The sequence below is a fragment of the Culex pipiens genome, chromosome 3, assembly GCF_016801865.2.
Source record: "Culex pipiens pallens isolate TS chromosome 3, TS_CPP_V2, whole genome shotgun sequence".
NCBI classification, from domain to species: Eukaryota; Metazoa; Arthropoda; class Insecta; order Diptera; family Culicidae; genus Culex; species Culex pipiens.
The window spans coordinates 6,686,978-6,711,666 of NC_068939.1; the positions used below are offsets into that span (position 1 = coordinate 6,686,978).

The window sequence follows — 24,689 nt, forward strand, 5'->3', positions numbered from 1 at the left end:
TGAGGCACGAAAGTTGCAATGAAAAGCAGATGCATAATATTGATGTTTGTATTTTTTTTGGATTCAACCAATTGATTAGAGACTTTTTTGTACAAAACTGTTTATTTTTTTGGTTTTCTAATATTTTGTTTTTTTTAGTTTTATCGATTGAAATTAAAAATAATCATTTTTTTCTTATATGGCCCGCAAGCTCATATGGAGCTTCAAATTTGGCCCGCCATTCAAAACTTTGAGCACCACTGCTTTAAAACTTGCAAAAATAATGTTTTTCTCAATCTGAACATACAGAAAGACTTTAAAAAGTGTTGCATTTTTGACTTGTCCAATGGATGAATCTTATATAAATTAACAATGCGTCCATTATTCTACCATATTAAATGACTTTTTTTCCAAATTGTGTGTGCAACACACTGAAATAAAAAAAAGTTCAAAAATCCTTTTTCTAGGAATTTTGTCTCTTATCCTAATTTTCTAATTGGGCTTTCGCAATCACTAAATGAGGAAAAGCGAAAAAATTCCTAGAATCAGCGATGGAATAATCATCTTAAAAAGAAAATCTTCACGTTCATCGAGAGAAAAAATCCGGAGGGAGTATGGCTCTCCACTCTCGCGCACAAAAGATTGGTTAAAGGTATCTGAAAAAATCATCATCTTGAATGTTCGTCGGAAAATCTTTTCGACTACTACCACGGTGTATTTTTCCGAGAACATTAAGATAAAAAATTCGGCAAGTCCGATATTTGGCACCATGAAAGAAGGGCGCTTTCCGGACATTTTGGTCCGGCGAAATATTTCGTCGGGGGTTCTAGAGCCTACTATGATATTTTTAACGATGATTTTTTTTTTGCTGAGACATAAAATTTATAATAAATTTTGATGAAATTTATTAAAATTATTTTATTAGAATCATAAAAAACTCAGTAGGCAATGTTCATCGTTTGAATGGAAATTAAATCTAGAAATGTTTGAGAAAGTCACATTTTATTTTACGAAATTTGGTGTATCTCTGCTTATATTGAACCAAAATTGATAATTTTTTTGGAAATTGTTCAGAAAATTGTTCTCTGCTATGTGATTGATTCGAAAATGTTTTATATTTTTAAGTGTTGTTTGGCAGAGGATTGAAAAAATAAAGTTGGGAATCTTTTGGGTAAAAAATAGCTTTTCTGTATCCGGGAAATATGCTGCTGTATTTTCATGACAAATTATACAAAGAAAATGATTTTCTTTGGTCGTTTTGACGTTTCCAGCTTGGATGTTGGGGTTATTTCAAAGAAAGCTAGAAATCTGATAAATTTGGGTTGGAAACTTTTTATTTGAGGTCAAATATGTAATTAAGAGCGAGTCCACGAACAGGACATACCCCTTTGTATGGGACGTCGTTTGGACCTCACCAATCTGCCTGAAATTTTCAGGGGTTGTTTGTACATATAAAACTAGCATCTGGTCAAAATATGAGCACTCTAGGTCAACGGGAAATGGGGCAAATCGGGACACAAAGTTTGAAGGTAAAAAAACGTCAAAAATCGTAAGAAGGCTGTAACTTGGGCAAAATTCAATTTAATTTCAAAATTCAAAATGCATCTGAAAGGGCTTAAAAAATGCAACAAAATGCAGGGTAGAGCATCCCAATTGGTCAAATCTAAAGGGAGTTATTGGCATTTTAGTGAAAAAGTTGCAGTGGTAATGCTACAGGCATAACCATAATGACGAAGAACTTCGGACACAAACGTATATGAAAAGTTTTAAGAATTATGATTTGCATTCCTTCATATTTAGTCCATTGAATAATTTTATGAATTCAGAAAGAGGGATTTAATGTTGGATTTTATTTATTTATAAACAATTATTTGTTTAAGAATGAATCTTTCGTGGTTTCCAGAGCAATAGTCCTGAATAGACCAGATGTTTATGAAATTCTGAGAGCAGAACTAGAATTGATTCAAAATCTGCCAGTCGTGAGATATCCGTCCGCTAATTTCCTTACGGAAGTATGAATGGTTAATCTGGAACGAAATAAAGTAATACATTAATTCCAGATTGTTCTTTTTGTGTTGCATTTCATTAGTTTGCTTTGGATTGACTTTCGAGCTCTTTCGTGAGATATTTGGTGGTCCTGAAAAGGACCGTTTGTTTTGAGTGCCCTGAAAAGAAAATTTGATTAGTGGTGATCCTGGGGCTGTCGTCTTTGGTGTTTTTGGAATGTTCGTCCTTCCTGTCATTCGTCCTTCCTGTCGCTCGTCCTTCCTGTCAATCGTCATCGTTATAGTGGGTTTAAATCTGAAAATAAATGGATGATCTCTGCAAAGATCTTGATCGGTAGATTTGTTGAAATTAGTAGAGGTGTTATTTATGTGAACTCGTATGTATGTGTGTATATGTTTACGTGTATGTGTGATTGTAAGTGTGATTGTATGTGTGTGTAGAAGAGTTTAAATATTTAATCAATGGGAAAAATATCATTGGGTGGTGGGAAAGGAGGGGGGGGGGATTTAAGTGTAACATAACTTATTTTTAAAGTATGCACTGTTCACTTCACTTCAGCTTAACCTATTATGTACATTTCATTGGATCCCTATGTGTTTGTGTATTATTGTAAGGGGAAGGAGGTTATGTAGTTGTGTCAATGTCTCAATAGTAACAATGAATTCAATTTGTCCTTAATCTAATAAATGAACAGTTCATTGTGAGTGTGTGTTAGTGTCAGTGAGGTTAGTATTTAACAATAAATTTTCTTCTTCGGTTTCATTTTTGTCTTCTGTTGGTGTAGATGCTGTTGTCAAATCCAGGTTGTAGTTGTTGTAGTCGAATCCAGGTTGTAGTCAAATCCAGGTTATAGTTGTGCGCAATCAGTCATGCGCAGAGGACAGCTGTTCAGATCGCCTGAGATGGTTCGGATGCTGCTGGTCTTAGGAGAGACAACATCGGCCGATGATACGAGAAATATGCAATGTACCGCGTGACCTCCGCCGTCATGTTCTTTGTGAACGTAAGGTCAAGAGCTGTACCACCAAGTGTGGTCGTCTTCTTCGTATCATTGCACAAACTCAGCATGAAATGTTCTCGCATATAACCCACGAAGTCTGCACTATCCTCCTTGGTGATGTCAAGATTGAAGTCTCCGGTAACCACCATTGGCGTATCCACGTAGGCAGTACGAATCAAATTGCGAGCAAGGAACCATATTTTCTGCTTCGTTGTGGTTCCTGGGGAGATGTATACTGATACCAGCAGTACTTCAGTACCCATCACCATCACCTTTGCTGCACAAATATCTCCGTACTTTTCTGCCTTGCCGAATTCTTGGTCGCGTTCGTTGCCCACCACTTCAAGCGTATGAGGGACTGCCAAGGTAGTATCCGGATCGGTCGTATTCTGGTAGATTGCAACACCTCCCGATCGCACACCAACCCGCTTCGATTGGATGATACAGGTAAAACCTTCTATTTCCTCTGAGGAGTGGTCATCCAGCCACGTCTCACTCAGTGCTAGAAAGTGAACCTTGGGAAGTATGGGATCGGTGGTTATATCCAACTTGTGAGCTCTCAAACTCTGTACGTTGATGGTCATCAACGTGGTGGCAGGTCCGCTGCTCTCTAAGACCTCACCCACTTCGTCCACAATGGTGCGCAAACGGTGATTCTGCAAACGCTTGTACTCGTTACGCAGTTCTCGCATTTTTGGGCTGTCACAGCCTTTCGCATGGTGGAACTTGAAGTCTCCCTTTGAGTTGGTCAAAAAGAGGCCCTGCAGCGACTTCACACGTGATAAACCGACGTACACCATTTGCTGATCCTGGGACTTATCATAGTCGTACACAATCTTATCAAAGGTTCCACCTTGAGATTTGTGTATGGTAAGGGCATTAGCTGGTGTAACCGGGAACTGTATGCGCTTGCATTTAATGCGGTTACCCAGATCGATGTTTGCGGATCGCTTCACGATTGGAGTCCAATCTGACTGCAAGATGTCGGGTCGTGTGCGTATCATAGGCTCCACCTCTTTCCTCGCAATGATCCCGATCTGCGCGTTTTCAAATTTGATCCAAAGTCTCATGATGCGATCCTCTGAGTCATCAACGCCCTCTTCGACATACATCAAGTCCCCAATTGCACCATTCACTATGCCATCTTCCACATTGACATTTGTGGTGACCATGTAAGGCATTCCAGGACAGAACTTAGTTGTATACTGCAAACCTGCCGTTTCAGCCAGACTCATCTTGTAGAGTTTGATACGAGCAGTTGCCAGTTGCTCTGCAGTCTTGTATCCCACAAAGGTGTCGTCTGCTGTGCAATCTAGCCCGTCAATGTTTCTCAGCGCTTCGTTGTTGTAGCTGGTTACGTCAATGTTCCGATGGAACAGTCGTACCGCCCCGCCAGTGTCCTCCTTGCTCAGATCCTCTTTTGTGAAGAAACGGCTCTCGATCAGTTTGGTTTCATCGGCGGTCAGTTTCAGCCCATTACCAATCTTGGTAAGAATGTCTGAAAACTGCTTATCCGCCTGACGCATAACCTGTTTGAGCTCGTGAAACATCAACGACTGCCACACCACAGCGCCACAGATGGAGTTCGACGGAGGCTTGAACACGGCGCGAGCATTGACTGGGGGCAACTGCATCAAATCTCCACTCACCAACACATTCACACCGCCATATGCAACATCATAGATCATGTAAACATCCTGGAGGCGTATGTGTGCGGTATTCAGGGTGTGGGCGCCAACCATGCTGACCTCATCGATGATGTGAAACTTGATATGCTGCATCTCGTTCCTGTACATCTGGAGCGTTTCGAAATTCATCTTCGTTGCCTGGCGAGACATGGTGATGTGGTAAGCGTGGTGCAGGGTGGTTCCACCAATTGCGCTGGCTGCTTTTCCAGTCGAAGCTGAAGCTACATACGCGTTGTCGCGGGAGTTGTGAGTTTGGCTGTACCGATTGATCGTTTCCATAAGCGCACGCAATACGAAGGTTTTGCCGCTTCCTGCCGGACCGGTCAAGAAAACCTGCAGCGGCTCGTGCTCTTCGTAGCAATGCATCAGATGGATTACGTGCAGAAGCAATGCCCGTTGCTCTGCATTCGTAGCTCGCATCATCTCACAATATGCCTCCTTCGACAACACGTTTGTGCGTTGCTTGATGACAGATCTTAAACCTCTTGTGGGCAGCAGCTCAAAGTCATCATTATTCGGCTGCATGATGACTGTCCGCACCAGCTCGTCGTGCTTTTCGGTTGCTGCGTTGTTCTCCGCTCCATCCTCCAAGTTCGCAATAGTGCGCAGATACTCCTCGACCGTTTGCTCCATATTCAACTCACAGTCGTATTCCTTACGCTTTGCCAAGAGTTGTTCCTCATGCAAATCGTACAACTGGAGGAACTTATTCTGGTCGAGAACATCCACCACCTCATTACGAAATGGCAGAAACAGGAGAACAGATTCGCGCTTATACTCAGTAAGCTCGCTCATACCGAATCCGCGCCAACGCAGCACCCTTGGCTGTGTCCTTTTCTTGTAGCTGTTTTTACCTCTTTCCTGAGAATACCAAGCTACGAACTCAGCCAAGCAGACGTTTTCCAGGCCTTCACGCTCTTCGTACTTCTCGATGATGTTCTTGTTCCACACATCAGTCGAGTCATCGCCAACTCCTTCAGCATCCATGGTCTTGAAGTGCTTCCTGCTTCTTGTCCGGTCTTGGGGCCACGCAGTTGGAATGAACTCAACTTTCTTACTTGCCTCGGACATCGGCAATCGCAGTAGGAACCAGGCTGCTTCCTGAGCGCACATCTCCACGGCTCCAAGCATCTTCAGACTGATCTTCTTCAGCATCTCGCCGTAGTCCATCTCGGGGTTCTGCTCTTGCATGAGGATCAGCTCTCGGTGCAATCCACTAACACCACGATTGGACTTGTTGACGTACTCTACCAGGTAGTGGCAAAGTTTCTTTTCGTCAACAATAAACTGGAGATCCATGTTCGAACGCAGCTTGTCCGCAATCCATGCGTTGAACGGATTCGTTCGCAGTTCCTTTTCATCCATCGAGCGCTTGTAGAAGACCGTAGGCTGTTTCAGCGATGCACGAACTACATCCAGGTAGTACTCGTATGTACACTCGCAGTGGGCCAGATAGTCCTCAATCGTATCGAATACCATTGTTGCCAGGACATCACGCATTTCCTCAGCGCGTTTCTTCAACTCTTTGCGGCGACTATCGTCAGCTTTAAGAGGAAGCAGGACCCGTTGTTCCTTCATGGGCCAGTACGGTATATTGAACCGACAGCGCTTTTCCCCTCGCTTTGTGCAAGTGAACGTGCAACGATGAACCTGCTTAGTAGCCGTCTGCGTGGGAAGGTCCTCGAATCTAATGGAAGTGATGGTGTTGATCAGTTCCAGAGTAGCAGGCATGTGCTCGGAAGCAGGTTCCTTGGGATCGTTGGCGAGCCAAAGCACTGCATGGCAGTGGGGACTACCGCGATGCTGGAACTCAATCCGTTTGAAGTAATCGACGACGTAGTACTTCCCGAACGGACTATGAGTTTTCGAACCCAAGATCAAGAGGATGACTTCGATCAGCTTGTTGAAATAGAGGCAGCACGTGACTGGATCTTCACTGACCAATACTGCTCTTTGAAGTGCTGTTAGTTGCTCCATCGGTTCTGTCAAGTCGATCCTGTTCTCTTGATCCGAGAGCTTGTACAGTATCTTCAGCAGTTCGGGCCAGTGAGTCTCGTTAGCACTCATAGTCAAGAAAACCGTTGGCTTTCCCAGCTGTCGAATCATGGCGAACAAATCTTTCTCCCGTATCTGCCAGTACAATGCCGAGTTCGGAATCGATTTCAGCCACGCGAAGTTCCTCTCGATAAGGCTCTGCATGAACTGCGGGTCACTGAGTTGAGCACGGGTCACATTGTTCGTACCTTGGACCCTAAAGGAGCTCGAAACTCCATCGTGAACCCGAAGACGCATGATCTTAACACCCATGTACAGGATGTGAGTCGGCTTTGCTCCACGCCGGTCACGTCGTCTAGTTTCACTGGTAGCCTTATCGTAAGGAGTAACGCGAACCCCTTTCCTGTACGATCGCATTTTTCCTTGGTAGATTCCGGGAAAAGAAAGCTCTTCTGCATACTGATCGTACACGATGGAAGTCGGCATTCGGTTCTGACCAGGAGCAATATTAAGACTCATGTCCTCGTTCCAGAAGACGGTCTGTTGCTGTCCTGCGAACAATTCCGCTTCAGTTTCGAGTACGTCAAGTGCAATTTGGTCGTTCTGCTGGGGAATTCTTGGGACATCTCTTGGGACATCCTCGACTTCCGATACTTCCAGCTCAATCAGTTCCTCACCGTCAGTACCTTCTGGTACATCCGGTTCCATGAGGCTTTCATCCAAAACGATACCTTCGCGCTTATACAACGGAGTGTTGATAAGATAGCGAAGCCAAGCTTTAACGACAGACTTCTTGACATATCCCTGCAGGTAGTTAGACTTGTGGATCAATTGCTTTTTAATGCAAACATTAAAGGCGTAATCATCTTCCAATTGACGCGGAAGCATCCGAACCATCTCGTTGACATCAACAGGGACATTTATGATCTGCCCGATGATTGTGTAGCTTCCTAAAATTTCAAAGCACGTTACCAACTACAAAATTCAAAGTTGATAAACAATGTTCACCTCGCGCATGACTGAGCCGACGAATTTGCATGAACGGCAGCCTTGGCGCAATCAACCGCTCGGTGATCGGATCCAGTGGTGGAAGGTTCGCTGGCTTCTCCGGGTAGGTAAATCCATTCGATGTGGACAAAGTGGGTACTTTTCCATTCCTCAGAGAGTTGTTGCAGGTCTGGCACACCTTGAATCCCGCGACTGATTCAAAGTGGCCTGCCTCGACCAACACTCTCCCGCCATCGCTTGTGATGGGCCTCAAGTCATTGCTGAACCAGATGCGTTCACAAACATTGCAATAATCACCCAGTTTGTTGTTGGTAAACTTTTTGTGAAAAGCAATGTCGGCCTTCGCGCAATCTGGCTTGCCACCAGCTGTGGCAGTCGTACCCGTCTCTACAAAACATTAAACAATTGGGGACAATATTGAAAGACCTCCCTAAGTTACCCAGACTTACCCTGACTATTGGGTACTGATACCTGAGAGGACTCGTTCAGAGCGGAACGAGTCGGTACGATTCCTGTAAGATACAGGAAGATCTAAATAGTTGCTTTTGATTGTATAATATTAAACCCAAAATTCAAAGTTAGACAGTGCGTAGAACAAATGCCTATCTCATGCTAAAACTCTAAAACAGATTATTTATTGGCTATATTAACTGTGTTTGTTTTAAGAACAAAATTAAATTATTCTGCCAACTAAATTCATATTCATACGTTAAAACATCCGCTTTATACTGAGAAAATTCATTTCAAGAACACAAATTGTGCATGCAATGTGAAAACTTTCAAACATGATCAGCATTATATTGCTAAGTTGTAAAATTTTGTTGAATTTAGCGAAAGGTAAAAATCTTGGTTATAGTTTCACAGTTTGGCGTTATCTTATCTTAAAAGAATAGACAATCAAATTAAAGCTAATCTTTGTTCACATTTAGCTAAAAACTCACCAAGAAATGTCTCGGAATCGGCCTGAAACGTGCCCCTTCCAGAACCCGATGGAATCTGAACCGGGTCAGGTCGTGGGTAGAACCGTACTGACCCCGTGCTCGGGCCGGGCATCGGCTCCAAATTCACAGTTGCTGCTGGGTTACCGGCCGCTACTGTACCTCCTCGCTCGGCCTCCTCTTGCGCTTTCAGTTTCTTCCGCTGGCGGAATTCCCTGACGCGCTCAGCGCTCGTCTTGGCAGGCCTCCGCGGTTTCGGTGCCTTGATCTCCTCTTCCTCCTCCATCTCCTGCTCTCCCTCCTCGTTCTCCATCTCCTGCTCTCCCTCCTTCTCCTCCTCATCACGATCAGCAATCGTCTCCTCAGCTTGCCTCAGTGGCGCCACCACTCTGTTCTCCCTCTCTCTCTCCTCACGCTTCCGCTTGCGATGACTCGCAAGGTATTTCGCCGCCAGGTGTCGTGACATCCTCACTAGCTGAATGCCAAGAGCAAAGTGTTTGCAGTTTTGCGGGCGATATTTCTTATATAGTTACGCAAAAATATACTCTCTCCCTCTCTCTCACACACACACACACACACAAACCGACCATGTGGCCTTTTGGCAGGCAATTCATTTTGAAATTGATGAACAACTCTTTCGTGATTGTTTTGATGGCCCTGAAAAGGGCCGTTTGATTTTATAAGCGGTGTACGATGCAGATTTCGTCCAATCCGCGACTCATCCGGATACTGTTTCGGCAGCTTGCCCCAGTTTCATCGTTGCGTGGTTCCGGTTGCCTTCAACCTGCTGCATCTAGTGCGGCCGCACTTTTCGTGATCCTACTTGATGGCCTTTCTCCTCCCGCAGCTTTTAATTTATCTTCCTCTGCCGCACCGTGTGCGAAACACACTCTTCGCCGGCCCGAACGGTACTGAAGAAGACTTGGGGCTGCTCTTCTTCTCTCCTCTGCTGCTCTGCTGGTGCTGCTCTTCTTCCCTCCTCTGCTGCTCTGCTGGTGCTGCTCTTCTTCTCTGTCGGTGTTGCTGCTGCTGCTGCTCCGCGGTTCGACCTTCACTCGTCGATGGTCTGGATAGAATGAAGAGGCTTCTGTGCTGGGATTTTTCTTTTATACTTTCGCGCGAGCCAGATTTTGCGCTGGAGGGTGGAGTGTCGATTGACGTAGGAGGTTCATACGTACCCAATTCGGGCGCATAAGTATTAGTGCTTTGCAGAGACTCGGTTTCAATCTGCGAGCATCCATTAGGTGAAAAGGGAGCCCGTCTCATACGGGTCCGCGGATTACACGGTGCTCGGCCCGGAGAACCAAGAATGAAAGGCAGATTCCGCGGAAGAGAATCGCCACTCGTCGTTTTGCTTGGGCGATGTGCTAGTCGCACGCGAAAGGCAAATTTGTAATTAATTGGCCCTTTTTAGGGCCACCAAATATCTCACGAAAGGGTTTTTTTAAGTCTTCCAATTAAAATGCTAAATTTGCTTTTTGTCGTCAAATGCAAACAATTTTACCTGCCACTTGCAAGGGAAGAATTTTCAAGAGCTTTGATTGTGTGCAAAATTGAGCCAAGGCAAAAAATGGTCAAATATTTTAAAATTTCTTCTTTCTCAGTCCACATTTTTCAGGCGACCAAAATTTGTAATGATTTGTATTATAATTTAGATTAAATGCGGAGACAGCGTGTGTAGGCTTGCAAATTTTACTCTGTGTGTGTGTGTGTGTGAGTACGTCAAAGTAAATGACGAGCAGCAAAATCAAATGTAAAATAAAGGAATAAGAAACATGTACCCATTTTTAGAAAATTTTGCTTTTAGCAAGTGCACACAAAACAGTTTTAGATTTGAAGAATAACTCTTTCGTGATTGTTTTGTTGGCCCTGAAAAGGGCCGTTTAATTTCATAAGCGGTGTGCCGGCAGATTAACAATGCAATCCGAGACAGTTCCGGCTGATTTCCAGCGTGGTTCTGACTGCCTGCGTGGCCTGCTGCATCTAGTGCGCCCGCACTTTTCGTGATCTTACTTGATGGTCTTTCTCCTTCCGCAGCTTTTTCTTTTTATTCCTACGCCGCACCGAAACACGCTCCTTGTTGACCCGAACGAGAGTGAAGAACACTTGAAGCTGCTCTTCTTCTCTCCTCTGCTGGTGTTGCTCTTCCTCTCTGCTGCCCTCCTCTGCTGGTGCTGTTGCTGCTGCTGCTCCGCGGTTCGACCTTCACTCGTCGGTGGTCTGGATAGAATGAAGAGGCTTCTGCGTTGGGATTTTTCTTTTATACTTTCGCGCGAGCCAGATTTTGCGCTGGAGGGTGGAGTCTCCATTGACGTAGGAGGTTCATGCGTCCCCAATTCTGGCGCATAAATACGATTGCTTTGCAAGCCATTCTCAACTCATTCGAACGGAACGAAGCAGCAAACAACGAGCAGCGAGCAAAGCCAGCAGAATGGACGATGTACATGGCAACTTTGCACCATTATTTGGGCTGCCTCCCATTGACCCTCGGACGGAAATGTTAATTTCCCCCAGAATTCCATTCGTTTTCATCCGACCGCACAACTGCGGTGATCGGATTAAATGTGCTGGAGATTAATATTTCCGTTTCCTTCAATTATATAAAATCAAACGGCCCTTTTCAGGGCCATAAAAATATTCACGAAAGAGTTATTCTTGTCAATTCTAAATTAAGGTTAACATTATTTATTATGCGTAAATTTTCACTGAGCCTAATCATTATATTTACAACATTTAAAAAACCACTGCAACCACTTGCAGTCGACTCTCTGGCTGTCGATCTTCTCGATATCAATAATTCTCCATCTATCGATGAATTCTTCAGTCCCTTCAATCTGCATACTTCAATTATCTTCATTCCTCGATATTTTCCCTTGCTTGAAGGATCTCTTCCTCGACGGTCCCTTGGATTCTGTTTGCATTAAAAATCTCTTCCGGTTGTCAATAATTTCACTTTCTCATGGCTTGCATAGACATTTTTCTTGGCGAAACGAAGCTTTGAAGGGTATTTGACATTAGTTTGTTTTTGTTTGATGGACGTTGCCATGTTTCTCTCCCATAGCTGGGTCGTTCTGTAAACTGATGATTCTCTTCCTCAACGGTCCCTTGGATATTGACAACCAGAGAGTCGACTGTACTTTCACTTCTGCTCTGCAGAGCGCTTAAATTATGAAGCATTATGACGCCTAGCGTCGCAGGTTTGAAATCGGGCTGCTTGAATTTTTGACCGTCGCAGATTTGAGGTCCCCTGGTGGTGACCGCTGCTTCTGCAAACGCTCATTCGACGGTGGACGATATCTTTAAGAAAGAATTTGAGGGCTATTTAGGTACTTGAATGTCCCGTCCGTGGAGGGGAAGCTCAGTTGTTAAGTTCCATTTAGCGTGTACCAACGAACAGGTGTGTGTTTGTGTGTGCACGCGCATTCTGAACGCTAATTGATTGCTCTTTTGTGGAAAGGACTATCCGAAGTCCCAAAACTGGCTACATCTGCTGCCGTGGCAGCCCGACGTCCATTTTAAGCGCGCTTTGGTCGATTTAGTGGTCTCGGGGTTGATTAAACTTTGCTAAGTCCGAGACGATTTTAGGTACTTGAATCGAACGTCCGCGGAAGGGAAACTCGACGCGTAGAACCCAATCAGCGTGTACCATCAAACGGGGAGTGTGTATGTGTGTGAGGACGAGCATTTACTACTTTCGCGGAAATGCAAGCTGATTTTTTTTCAATTTCAAGAAATAACTCTTCGTTATGGATTTCTGCCAGCAAAGTGCCATTTTAAGCAGATCTGGCTGTTTTAACTTCACCGGGAAGCTCAACGCGGCGCACGAAATATAGCATCACATTTGGAGGCCGCGACGTGTGCATACGAACACACACTCCGTCGCGGCCCAAGCCCACCGAATCGAAGTCGTGGCCACGTCAATTTTTTTACTTTTTTACTTGACCACCCAGCAGATGGCCCCTTCCTTAACATCCCTCCCTTCCCACAGTACTTGAAATTGAAGAATTACTCTTTCGTGATTGTTTTGTTGGCCCTGAAAAGGGCCGTTCGATTTCATAAGCGGTATGCCGGCGGATTTACAATGCAATCCGCGACTGATCCGGGACAGTTCCGGCTGATTTCCAGCGTGGTTCTGACTGCCTGCATGGCCTGATGGTCTTTCTCCTTCCGCAGTTTTTACTTTTTATTCCTCCGCCGCACCGAAGCACGCTCCTTGTTGGCCCGAACGAGAGTGAAGAAAAGAACACTTGAAGCTGCTCTTCTTCTCTCCTCTGCTGGTGTTGCTCTTCTTCTCTCCTCTGCTGGTGTTGCTCTTCTTCTCTACTGCTCTCCTCTGCTGGTGCTGCTGCTGCTAGCAAGCAAAATTTTTGCCACAGCTAAAGTTCTTCAAATTTCCCTGTATATATATTTCAGACGGTGTGTATGTGTGTGTGCGTGTGTGTGTGTATGAGAGAGAGAGAGAGAGAGAGAGAGAGAGAGAGAGAGAGAGAGAGAACCCATCCAAGTTTAACAAAATTAATTCATTTTGAACCACTATTCTGGGTGCTTCATTTTACTTTTCCCACATTACCAGGATTTTTGAATATTCGAGAAACTCTTTCGTGAGGGTATTATTGGCCCTGAAAAGGGCCGTTGGTTGGTGGTAGGCCATTACGGCAAGCACAAGTGGTCTCCTCCCGCAGATTCGTCCTCTCCTCCCGCAGAATTTCATCCTTTGGCCGCTTCTTCCTCCGCTGCACCGAGTGCATTTCTTGTTCTCTGCTGCTGCTGCTGCTGCTGCATCAGGAGCTCCGTCCGGGTGCGTCACCGGTTTGGGGGAGCGGGGTGAAGGCAGCTCGCCGAGCTGTGAAATCCGTCACCCCGCGCGTCCTTCCTTGGTTCCGTCCCGCAATCAGCAGCAGCAGGTCCCGAATCAGCAGCAGCAGGAGCTCCTTCCAGGTCGGCGTCCAAAATTGATTTGACTTGATTTTGTATCGGCACCTCCTTTTATATCAAATCGTTTTGGCGTTTGACGAAGCAGCAGCACAAAAGGAATAAATCGCCAAATTGTGTCAAGGCCAAACGCAGACAAGGCTTTGGGGGCGGAGTCAAGAGAGAGAGTGTGCGCGTGTGTGTGTTGTGTGCGTGCTTGCTTGCTGTGTGGAAGCAGTTTTATTAATTTAAACTCAGTTTTTAAGTGCTTCAGCTAAATTTCATGGCCATTAATTAGGTATAGTAAGAATGCGTGAAATCTCCCCTTTCGTTTGGTGGGTACCACTTTTACGTGTGTTGAACAGGAACTGAGATATTAATGTTACAAATCTTGCAGTCGCGATTAATTTCTTTTCGTTACATTTCGCTCCGCGAAATTTTGGATTGCTACCCTGTATAGAGCCCTAAGACGAAGTTCTTCGTCAAAAATAGCATAATTTTCAAACTCAAATAAAAAATTGTTCCATCCAGATATCAACTCGGTTCGACCTGCAGCGTGTAGGGGACAACTGGGACTACCATCTGAGACTGAGAACGCTTTGGGTAAGGCAGTTTAACATATTAAATAGACACTTTTACTTTTAGTGAATTTATTGGTTGTAAATTTTTGCTCTGGGGACCCCTTAGATCCCATTTTCTGATGATAATTTTATCATATTCGTGTTCCTGAGACAATTTCACAATAGAATCATGCATAAAAATGTTTATTTTCATCCATTTTAACCCTTTAAAAAATGAAAGTTAAAAAAAAATCTTCGATTCACATTTATTGAAATTCAAGTTCGTTTCCAAGGATACTAGATGACACCAGAAAAAAAGCAGCATCTCATTTTTTTTAACTTTCATTTTTTAAGCTCGCAAGCGAAAATGATATGTTTGCGATTATTCCATCCCTGTCTAGAATAAAGAAATTTTGTACTTTTTTTTTTATTTCAGTGCACGATGAATTTTGAAAAATCAATTATCGTTTGATTCATTCGAATAAACGTAGTGTACTTGTAATCACAACTTAAACCATTTTATTTCTCAGAAGCCAAATTCCTTCTCCTAACTGCGAATCGTTACCAACGTCTCCCAAGCTCTTTCAACGAAACAAAGTGTATCTAACCATCGTCGTCAGCTACCAAACGTTTCGGCTAACGGGCGAATGTTCGCGTAAATGGTTATGCTCGCCCGGTCGATTGATAACACTCAGCAAAGAGGGTCTTTCTCACCAAAAACGTCGAGTCATATAACGATATTTCGGTAGAATACGATCCACCGATAAACACCTCCCACAGACAATGGGACCATCTCAGTTCGAACACCAGGTCATGCATCGAATAACGTCCGTCAAGTTGAGATTCAGTTGTCGCTGTTGGCCATATATTTACGACGACACTATGTTTGTAGTGTACGAACTAAACACATGCTGATAGCAAATCGATAACAGCTTTTACCGCCTCCCCACTTGCGGACACTCACTTTCCCATCGAAATATTGGTTATATTGGTGTTACAATCAATTTTCCCCCAAACGAACAGCCATCTGGTGGGATTTTCTGTTTTGATCATTTTCTTGTTTGACTAATTGAAAAAAGCATAGCTTTGGGCGTTTTCTTGTTTTTATGATTCCCTTGATTGACTTATTGATAATTGCATAACTTTGGGCGTTATGAAAGACTTTTGTGTATTTCGTAATACTTTAGTCGGTTGTCAAAGCAATACCACCATTAGGGAGTACATTTTTCTTCATTTCCCACCCCGGTCGAGACCGGATCCATTTGTTTTCGTTCCTTGGAAGTGTGGTGCCGTGCCGAGTCTCGTTGAATATATGTTCAATTTGACAAGACCATCAAAAGCCCGGGGTTTCCTGCTGCTATATTGTGTGTGCTTTGCGTCCTGGTCGGAACAAATTGTCGTTTGTACACGCCCACATTTCACCTTGAAGCTTGCTGGTGGAAAAGCCGGGAAAACCAGCGGCCTACCGGGGCTCAACAGGTGACTTTGGAACGGTGGGAAAACCGAACAAAATTGAGGGAAATTTTTGGGTGGCTTATCGCGGAAAAATAATTAAACTTTTGCGACGTGATTAGCATTTTCAATTAGAGTTGCCACAGAGAGTGGTATCTTGAGCTAATGAATTCGATTTTGATCGCGGTTGACGTAATTAGCTGGCTGTTTTGGATTATGTCACTCGAAAGGGGGCTTCGCAATTTAATTGCATACCTGAAGGCGTTTCAACAGTAGGCGCGTTCATTAGCAGCGCAGCGGTTGCCTACTTTCAGGCCTATTGTCTAGTGTCCACCAGATGGCACTACAAAGTGAGTGATTTTTCGCAATCTCTGGCTGAATTTCCAATCGCTGGAATTCAATTTCGGCATTCAACATAAAATTTGTTACGACCAGGACCGGCTTCATCACCAGCGTGGTGCCATTTTATTTATTTGGCCACCAATTTGCCCTCTCTTCGCCTTTCGAGCCGGACGTCAGTCCGAATGAATGTATGGCCGCAATAAAACCGGCTCCATAAATTTCCATTTCCGAACTGGGGGGGCGGCGCACAATGTGTGCTGTGCCATGTTGACTAACTTAAGGCGCAAGGTTGCTACAAAATCAGAGCCAGACGGAACAAAAAATCCTCTCCACCTGATTACTTCCAACTCGGTGGGTCAACCGGACTGAATGAAACGGTCTTCAGTGTTGGGAGCAAATTGAGCCGAAGAATTGTGAAATCGTGAAATAGCCCAGAATGGAGGCAACAATACGTGTGGCCACACACGTGGGGACCTCCAGCTCTCCAATCTGGATCTGGTCTTTAGAAACGTGTGGGCAGCAAAGAATCTCCGTAATGAATGGAAATTAAATTGAACGAAAAGCACATCCGCCGGCGGCGGCGACGACGACGACAAGAGGGTTTCTGATGTGTGACAAGAAAATGGCCATCTTGAAGTGTGTGGGCGGATGTGGATTAAGAATGGCAGATATCGATCTTGGCACTGTAAGAAATAAATGTTATTGAACTTATGTTTAGATTTTGGTAGGAAAAAAAGGAGAGAGTTTTTTTCTTTTATTTTTTTCTTGACTTATTCATTTTTGAATTTTTAACAAATTTTGAACAGTGCAACTTTTACAGCCTCCAAAGCTTCAAAGCTCCGTGCAAAGTAGATCATCGCTCTTGTGGGTGGCAGGAAAAACTCCGAGTGGTGCTTGTAAATGTCATCCATCTCCATTTTCTCCGTTATATTGAGTACCTTTCCCAAGAGAGGGAAAGAACAAGAGGAACTGATGCATGCAGTGCTGCCATCTACCGTAACAAACGGAAACAACGAACCCATCTTCATCCCTTCAGCAATTTGATTAAGAGTGATCCTTCCCAGTTGATCCAAAAAAAGGTTCCTCTCCCCTTTTCCATTGATGCCAATCGCACGAATCAGCACAACATCGGGATGATCGACAGGAGAGGGCTCTTTCTCTTATCGTATGCGCGATTGTCCCCGCCCCAGGCACGCAGGTGTGGCCTTTGGACCTGTCATCTGCACGTGGCATCCCCGCGGCTATTCGGAATGTCACACGCACACAGCTTGACTGGTGTGGTGGATTTTACTCATACATATTCGCAATTTGGCGCAGGCGATAAATTTCGGTCCAGAGTTATTAGGAGATTAAGCTTTTTGCGGGCCAGATCGAACCGAGTTTGGGCAATAAATTTGGCGATTGGCGGAGCTTGGTTTTGGGCACCTAATGAGATTGCGATGCGAATCGGTCGGTGATTTGAACAAAGTGGAATAAATTTTGAGCTGATTTATTCGGTGCGACGAACGTAATGGATTGGATTGCATGAATTGATACTTTTAGCAAAGCATTGACCATAATGAATTCGATTATTCCTGACAAATCCCTTCAACTTTGTTGCTAGTTTTGGAGTCTTCAGATCAATTGCACGATATGTAATTTTTGCATCGCTTTTATATTTGTCAATGGAATATTAGGAAATTTAGATACCCTCAAACTCTTCTCAAAATTTTCTAAGTAAATGTCAGTAAACACATCAGATTCGTCAAGGTATGATAGATTTGGCCTATCTGAACACGTTCCAATCGACAAAATTGAGTTTTATTGAATTCCAATTGCTATCGAATCATCAGAAGCTACAACGCGCACCTGCATTTATTTTTTGGAGTGCGCATGGTTATTTTTGATGATTTCAAATTTACAATTTAATTTAGTGGCAAAGAATTCAATTCAATTCAATTCTGTCGATTGGAGTGTGTTCAGAGAGGCCAAATCTATCATACCTTGGCTAAACTAAAGCGTTTACTGACATCAACTCCAGAATTGTCGAGTTGTGTTATTTTTGTTAGGTATGGATTCATTTTCCTATGCTTTTTATTATACAACAACCATACAATTTCATTTGCCTGTTTTCTGGCTTTCATATTTCTAATCACTTCTTTTTAATTTGACGGTTTTTTGCTTCAAATTTAAATCATTACATTTTAAATTGTAGTAGGCAAAGCTAATTAGGCAAATCCAACCGTATTTTTTCAATTTTAAAGTTTTTCTTTCCAATGCATTTTCCATTAAATTAATCAATATTAGTCTCAATTTTGAACGTGCTTGTTTGGGTTGTGTTCAAGTAGTTTAATTAGGCTTGAAATGATATCCAACTCATTTAAAATGTATTTTGGTAACTGAACATATCAGAGGATTTTGAATTTCAAAAACACGGAAAACATATCTTTGAAATTTTCTGATTGATTTGGTGTCTTTGACAAAGTTGCTTAGCCTTAGGCCATTTCAAATTATATTTCAAGTTTTTTCTCCCCCTTCAAAATTTTCGTCGATGAATCAGAAGCCAATACAAATTATTGCTGAAAATTTCAAGTTTAATACAAAACGACTTGTACAATCGATTTTAAACTTTTTAAGATGTACAGCAATTCCCCACGAAAACAGCTTGATTAAAAAAAATGTTCTCCGATCGGGCACAAAATTTTTCTGGCCATTAGGGTGACCTACGCCGTGTTAGGGTGGTCCAAAAAATCGCGTTTTTCGCAAAAACTACATTTAAAAAACATAATTCCGCACCATTTCAACCGATTTTAGTTGTCTTGGGCGTAAACGAAGAGTATTAGATAGGCTTTTAAGGAAAAATAATACAAAGTTCCAAATATCTAGTGTAACATTTGAAAAGGTCAAATGAAAACATAAAATGCACTTTTGAGGGTCTCGGGACCAAAGAGTTTATGTTTGAAAATATTTTTATCGGATTTTTCGGAAAATTTTACATTATACATCAAAAATTTGTGAAGTTATGTTTTCAATATTCCGAGATACGATTTTTTGAAAATAAAAATTGGGTTTTTCAACGCGCTGCGCGCAAAAAATGGAGAATGACGAAATCGGCAAAAAATCGACTTTTTTTCACTAAAACTGCGATTACTTAAAAATGTCAGCGATGACCAATACATGTTTGGGTACCAAAGGTTGTATTTCAATTTTCAAAAATGTGGATTTTGCGAAATTCGGTGAAAATGGTCATTTTTCGGACCACCCTTACACGGCGTAGGTCACCCTAATGGCCAAACAAAAAAAGGGTCTAATTATTTCGGCCAAGGAACCCCAGAAAAAAATTGAGCCCGATCGGAGAGCTTGTTTTTCGAATCATGCTTTTTTTTGTTGGGGAATTGCTGTATATAAAACAAGCCTTACCCGACAAACTTCGTTTTGCCTTAATTCTTTTGTTGATGTTTTAGCCTCCTGTGATCAAAATTTAGTTTTTCGTTTCATTTCCCATACAAACGGCGATGTTTCTGAATCGGTCCCAGAGTGGCCAAAGTGGCAATTTTTTAGCATATAAACCTTCCTTGGGCTTACACGAACCCAACTCAACAAAGAGCACCCCGATTCGACGCTCCGTATTGAACTGATTCGAAACCGTCGAAATTTTTTATATATATAGATAACGTTTATTTTTAATTTTTATTAAAGAGAGCACACTTTAGGAATAACAATAGTTTTATGAATTTAGTGGTATTTTGAATATTTTAGACAATAGCATGACTGTTGCAATTTCAGAGCATTTTGTGATACCCTTTGTTAAAAACATGAAAGTTCGTCAACTATTTCAACGATTTTTGTTTTTTTTTTTTGCAGGAGGAGTGTGCATGGTTGGTTGGTTTTGTGTAAAGTGTTGTATTTTTTAGTTATTTGTTCCTGAAAACTACTTTTATTTTAAAGTTTCGAGAAAACCAAACAGAATTGACTATTTGTTCGGTTGATTCAGAAAAATTGATTTCAAGTTGATCAAGCCAAATGGCCCCATATGAACAAATTAAGAGCGAGTCCACGAACAGGGCATACCCCTTTGTATGGGACGTCGTTTGGACCTCACCAATCTGCCTGAAATTTTCAGGGGCTGTTTGTACATATAAAACTAGCATCTGGCCAAAATATGAGCACTCTAGGTCAACGGGAAGTGGGGCAAATCGGGACACAAAGTTTGAATGTTCAAAAACGTCAAAAATCGTAAAAAGGCTGTAACTTTGGCAAAATTCAATTTAATTTCAAAATTCAAAATGCATCTGAAAGGGCATAAAAAATGCAACAAAATGCAGGGTAGAACATCCCAATTGGTTGAATCTAAAGGGAGTTATTGGCATTTTAGTGATAAAATAGCATAATTTTCAAACTCAAATAAAAAAGTGTTCCATCCAGATATCAACTCGGTTCGACCTGCAGCTTGTAGGAGACATCTGGGACTACCATCTGAGACTGAGAACGCTTTGGGTAAGGCAGTTTAACATATTAAACAGACACTTTTACTTTAAGTGAATTTTTTGGTTGTAAATTTTTGCTCGGGACCCCTTAGATCCCATTTTCTGATGATAATTTTATCATATTCGTGTTCCTGAGACAATTTCACAATAGAAACATGCATAAAAATGTTTATTTTCATCCATTTTAACCCTTTAAAAAATGAAAGTTAAAAAAAATTGAGATGCTGCTTTTTTTCTGGTGTCATCTAGTATCCTTGGAAACGAACTTGAATTTCAATAAATGTGAATCGAAGATTTTTTTTAACTTTCATTTTTTAGAGGGTTAAAATGGATGAAAATAAACATTTTTATGCATGTTTCTATTGTGAAATTGTCTCAGGAACACGAATATGATAAAATTATCATCAGAAAATGGGATCTAAGGGGTCTCTCGAGCAAAAATTTACAACCAAAAAAATCACTTAGAGTAAAAGTGTCTATTTAATATGTTAAACTGCCTTACCCAAAGCGTTCTCAGTCTCAGATGGTAGTCCCAGATGTCTCCTACAAGCTGCAGATCGAACCGAGTTGATATCTGGATGGAACACTTTTTTATTTGAGTTTGAAAATTATGCTATTTTTTCACTAAAATGCCAATTTAATTGAATTGAAAAAAAATTGAAAATTTAATTGAATTTTGCCCAAGTTATAGCTTTTTTGAGATTTTTGACGTTTTTCAACCTTCAAACTTTGTGTCCCGATTTGCCCCACTTCCCGTTGACCTAGAGTGCTCATATTTTGGCCAGATGCTAGTTTTATATGTACAAACAGCCCCTGAAAATTTCAGGCAGATTGGTGAGGTCGATGCGAGATGGGTATGCTTTGCTCGTGGACTCGCTCTTAAACAAGTTCTGTCTATTGCAGACTATAATCGATCTCTTATGCTAACTGGATAGGAATCCCAGCAAGCTTAGTACAAGAGAGCACAGTGTCATCGAAATATAAAGATTGGAATATTGCAAAGATTGCAGTTGAAAAAAGTTGTCCAAGAACTGGCGTTCCGTCATTAATCATTAATCAATGAATGCCACCTAGGTGTTAATGATTGTACCACAAAATTATATAAATTTTGAAACACATTTGATTAAGATCAAAAATTCCTTCAGTGAATGGCAACAACCGGCACATGCTGATTCATTTTGGTGCAGAAATTCGATAAATTGAATTCAATAAAGAGAATTTTAGAATGATAATCCATTTTCTTCCAGAATAATCAACGGCTTCACTTTAAAGATATTTTTTTGATGACATCGCATGATGGCAGCGGGCTGCAACTTGATACGCACGAAAGCTTCCCGGAAGGCAGATCAGTCTACTTTTCTTCTCCTTTTCACCTTGGCACATCAGTGTTCAGCCTTGCGGGACAAAGCACACGCAGCACTTGCTGATGCTTTCAGAAGAAATAATTAGATTACAATAGAAGGTCACTCAATTATTGTAGGAAGAAGGCAAAAAAAAAGTTTTTTTTTTCAGGGTAATGCGATAAAGTAGCAAAATTGAGCAGCTTGTCAGGGCTAACTGTACAATCATTCACCAAAATGCTGAGCAACCTTTGGTGACATTTTCGGGGAAATCTTAAAAGTGTTTTTTCAGCATGATGTTAAGATGTTTTTTTTTCCCCTTGGAGATCTTTTATATCAAAAATCCCACATTTAAGCAAAACATCTTGAAAAAGGATTCAACTTGCGTAGGTAGGTTCGTGTTCGTGACGGCATCGTGTTGGCAAAAGTGTCTCATTTATCACGCCAGCATCACCGTCGTTGCCGCCGGCAAAAGTGGAAGTTATATTCAATTAGTTCAATTAATTATCTGGTACTGGCGTGAGTTCAGTGGTCTGGTCATGATATCAAGCAGTTACAGCGCTTTGCCTGGTGAGTTGGAAGAAGATCCCCGTCCCTGCGAATGTCTCTCAAGTTCATATTTCAAGTTGGATGGTTGATGTGATATAAGAGAAAAGTGACTACTGGTCCGGGTTCTGCGTGAATACACAGTTAGACAGTGAGATTAATTAATTTACTCAGGGGCAGGTTGGATTATTACTTTTGCATATTTAATTGCTTTTTACAAGCAAGGGGTACATATTATTTCAGCTTGAACTATGCCGGTAGCGGAAAACTGGATTGGACATTTTAGTGTGTTATTTTCAACATAAATGGTATAGTTATAGGCTTATAGGCAATATGTATTTTTGAATCGAATATATTTGGACCTTTTTTTACGACTTTCAATAAGCAACGGTAGATATTATGTATAAATTGGTTTTCGATGCGTAATGAATTTTGATTGATATTATAAAATAACAAATTTATTTTTTTAATAGAAACCTAAAAAAAGTTTACGCATTGTTTGCTGAACCCAAGAGTTTTGTCATCAGTTTTGACTTTTATTTTTCTTTGCATTTAGTAAAGACAAGCTTCCGAGACTTTTCGAAAGTTTCGCTAAGCCAATTTATTTAAGCAAACATTTTCCCAGAATCCATCCTCCCCGCCGTCGCCACAATGGCGACGTTCCCAAGTGGCGCCTCCTGCCGTCATCTTCGTCATCGTCATCCTAGTCGAAGACGACCTCATCCCTCACACACACTGGACTCATCCAGCGGTAATGTAATTTCGCTCGAAACCGATCTTTCCGGCCGTGTCCCAAGTAAACAGACTCCTCGCAGGGTCTTGTCCCGACCCGGCAGGGCTTCTTGTTGCAAGAAACGGGGGAAAATTGCAATTTGTTTTTATTCTCCGAGGATGTTTTTCTCGGGCTAGGCTAGCAGAAGGTGGAGATTTCGCAACCCCTTTGAGTTTGAGTGGAAAAACAACAACGGATCAAACATGGTGGAAAATTGCGTTTTTCTCCTCCCTCAGCCACTTTTTTCCAAGAAGGATGATGGTAAATTATGAGCTGAATGGTTTTCTTAGGACTCTGACCGTGTTGAAGAGATGAATTACCTACCTTAAAGTTGTTTCAATTGTCCAACAGCGAAAATCTCCAACTATTGGATGTAGTCCTTGGTGTCGCCACGAAGGACGAAAAGTCCTCTTCCACTTCTTAGGTTCGACTCAGCTCTTGTTTACTGCTTCATGACACTATTCACAATTCAATTCAGTCCAAACTACCAGTGGAAAATTCTTCCCGCAACACCCACCTGGGAAAATTTGCAATATCCCACACACTAATTCACCAGGCAGAAAAGTAGTTGCCCACCACAATTCCAAAAGCTCTTCTTGCTGCTGTCCAATCCTCCTCCCAGAGGAGAGAACTTTTTCCTCCTGTTCTTATCACGGGGAAAAGCGTCGGGAAGGTCACTGTGGCGTTCCTGCCCGGACCGGAAAATCCAAACTGATTGTGAGGGAAAAGTCCTGCGGACGGGCTTTTTATAAGGTTGAGAGAGGGAAAACCGCGAGAGGAAAATGAGCTGGCGCTCTCACTCTCACGTGGGATAAGAGTGGACGTGAGAGAATAGTGAATGAAAAGCACAATTGAGTGGAATGTGGGAAAGTTTTACAGTGTTTTTTTTTAAATAAAGAATAAAAAATGATTTTTTTTAAAGTTGATGCTAAAACACTGATCCTCTTGGTTGCAAAAATAACTCGTTCTAGACTAAAAAAAAACCTTAAAAAATCTTTAATGTTTTCGACATGAATTATTTGCTGTTCCAGCGCACTTTTTGATTACTCTTTCGAAGAAAAAGTACTTAACATTAACATTTAATTTCATTCTTTTATCAAAAATTTCGAAAAAAAATAATCGATCATTTAAAAAAATAAAAATAGACTTCTTTAATAAAAACCACCCAAGACCAATAATTGTACAAAAATTGTGATTACATTTGGAAAATGTTTGCTAAAAATTTTCTTAGATTGATTTGTTCTGCTTAATAAAAATACGTTCTCACGTTTGAGGAAATGTTCTTATTTATAAACAAATTAAAACCTATTGAATAATTGCTACTTTTTGCTTTTGCTCTTTTATTTACTTGAAAACTGTTGCAATATTACTATTTATCAATATTTTGACATCCCCTAAATTGAATGCATCGAGACACATGGTTCGAATTGGGGCACCAGTTTTAGCCATGTTCCTTCACAATATTTTGATACTTTTTTTATTGGTTTAAAAGAATAGACACAGAACAACAGAAGTATAGCATCGGTTCCTAACTTTTAAGCTTTGAAGTGATTTTAAAAGTGATGTTCCTATCCAGAATGTAGTCCCGATTCGGCTAGTTGATGGTTAGAAAAAAAACAACGTTTTATTACGGTTATTTACTATGTTCTCTATATTAACTTTATCGAAAAATAAAGTTCTCTCTT

The 24,689-nt window shown here is 41.8% G+C and overlaps 2 protein-coding genes across 5 annotated transcripts in view; both read right to left on the reverse strand.

Moving 5' to 3' along the window:
- LOC120430258 (neurofilament medium polypeptide) overlaps positions 1 to 23,704 on the reverse strand; it is a 93,127-nt gene extending 69,423 nt beyond the window's left edge. For 2 of the 4 annotated variants that reach the window (XM_052711000.1, XM_052710999.1), the window contains exon 1: positions 23,329 to 23,704. The gene's annotated coding sequence lies outside the window, so the exon portion shown is untranslated. The remainder of the gene's footprint in view (positions 1 to 23,328) is intronic. The other 2 variants (XM_039582524.2, XM_039582523.2) reach the window with 2 other exon arrangements.
- On the reverse strand, positions 1,718 to 9,081 carry LOC120419743 (uncharacterized). The gene is made up of 4 exons (XM_039582545.2): positions 8,619 to 9,081; positions 8,127 to 8,189; positions 7,678 to 8,076; positions 1,718 to 7,619 (listed from the first exon to the last, which is right to left on the reverse strand). Exons 1-4 carry the CDS (start codon positions 9,079 to 9,081, stop codon positions 2,875 to 2,877), a joined length of 5,670 nt encoding a protein of 1,889 aa, XP_039438479.1. The 3' UTR covers positions 1,718 to 2,874.
- Positions 23,705 to 24,689: the final 985 nt, after the last annotated feature.

Coding starts and splice junctions, on each gene's coding strand:
- LOC120419743 (XM_039582545.2), bottom strand. CDS start 9,081: ATGTCACGACACCTGGCGGCGAAATACCTTGCGAGTCATCGCAAGCGG. Junction 8,190..8,618: donor CGATTCCGAGACATTTCTTG/GTGAGTTTTTAG, acceptor TGTATCTTACAG/GAATCGTACCGACTCGTTCC. Junction 8,077..8,126: donor ATCAGTACCCAATAGTCAGG/GTAAGTCTGGGT, acceptor CCCCAATTGTTT/AATGTTTTGTAGAGACGGGT.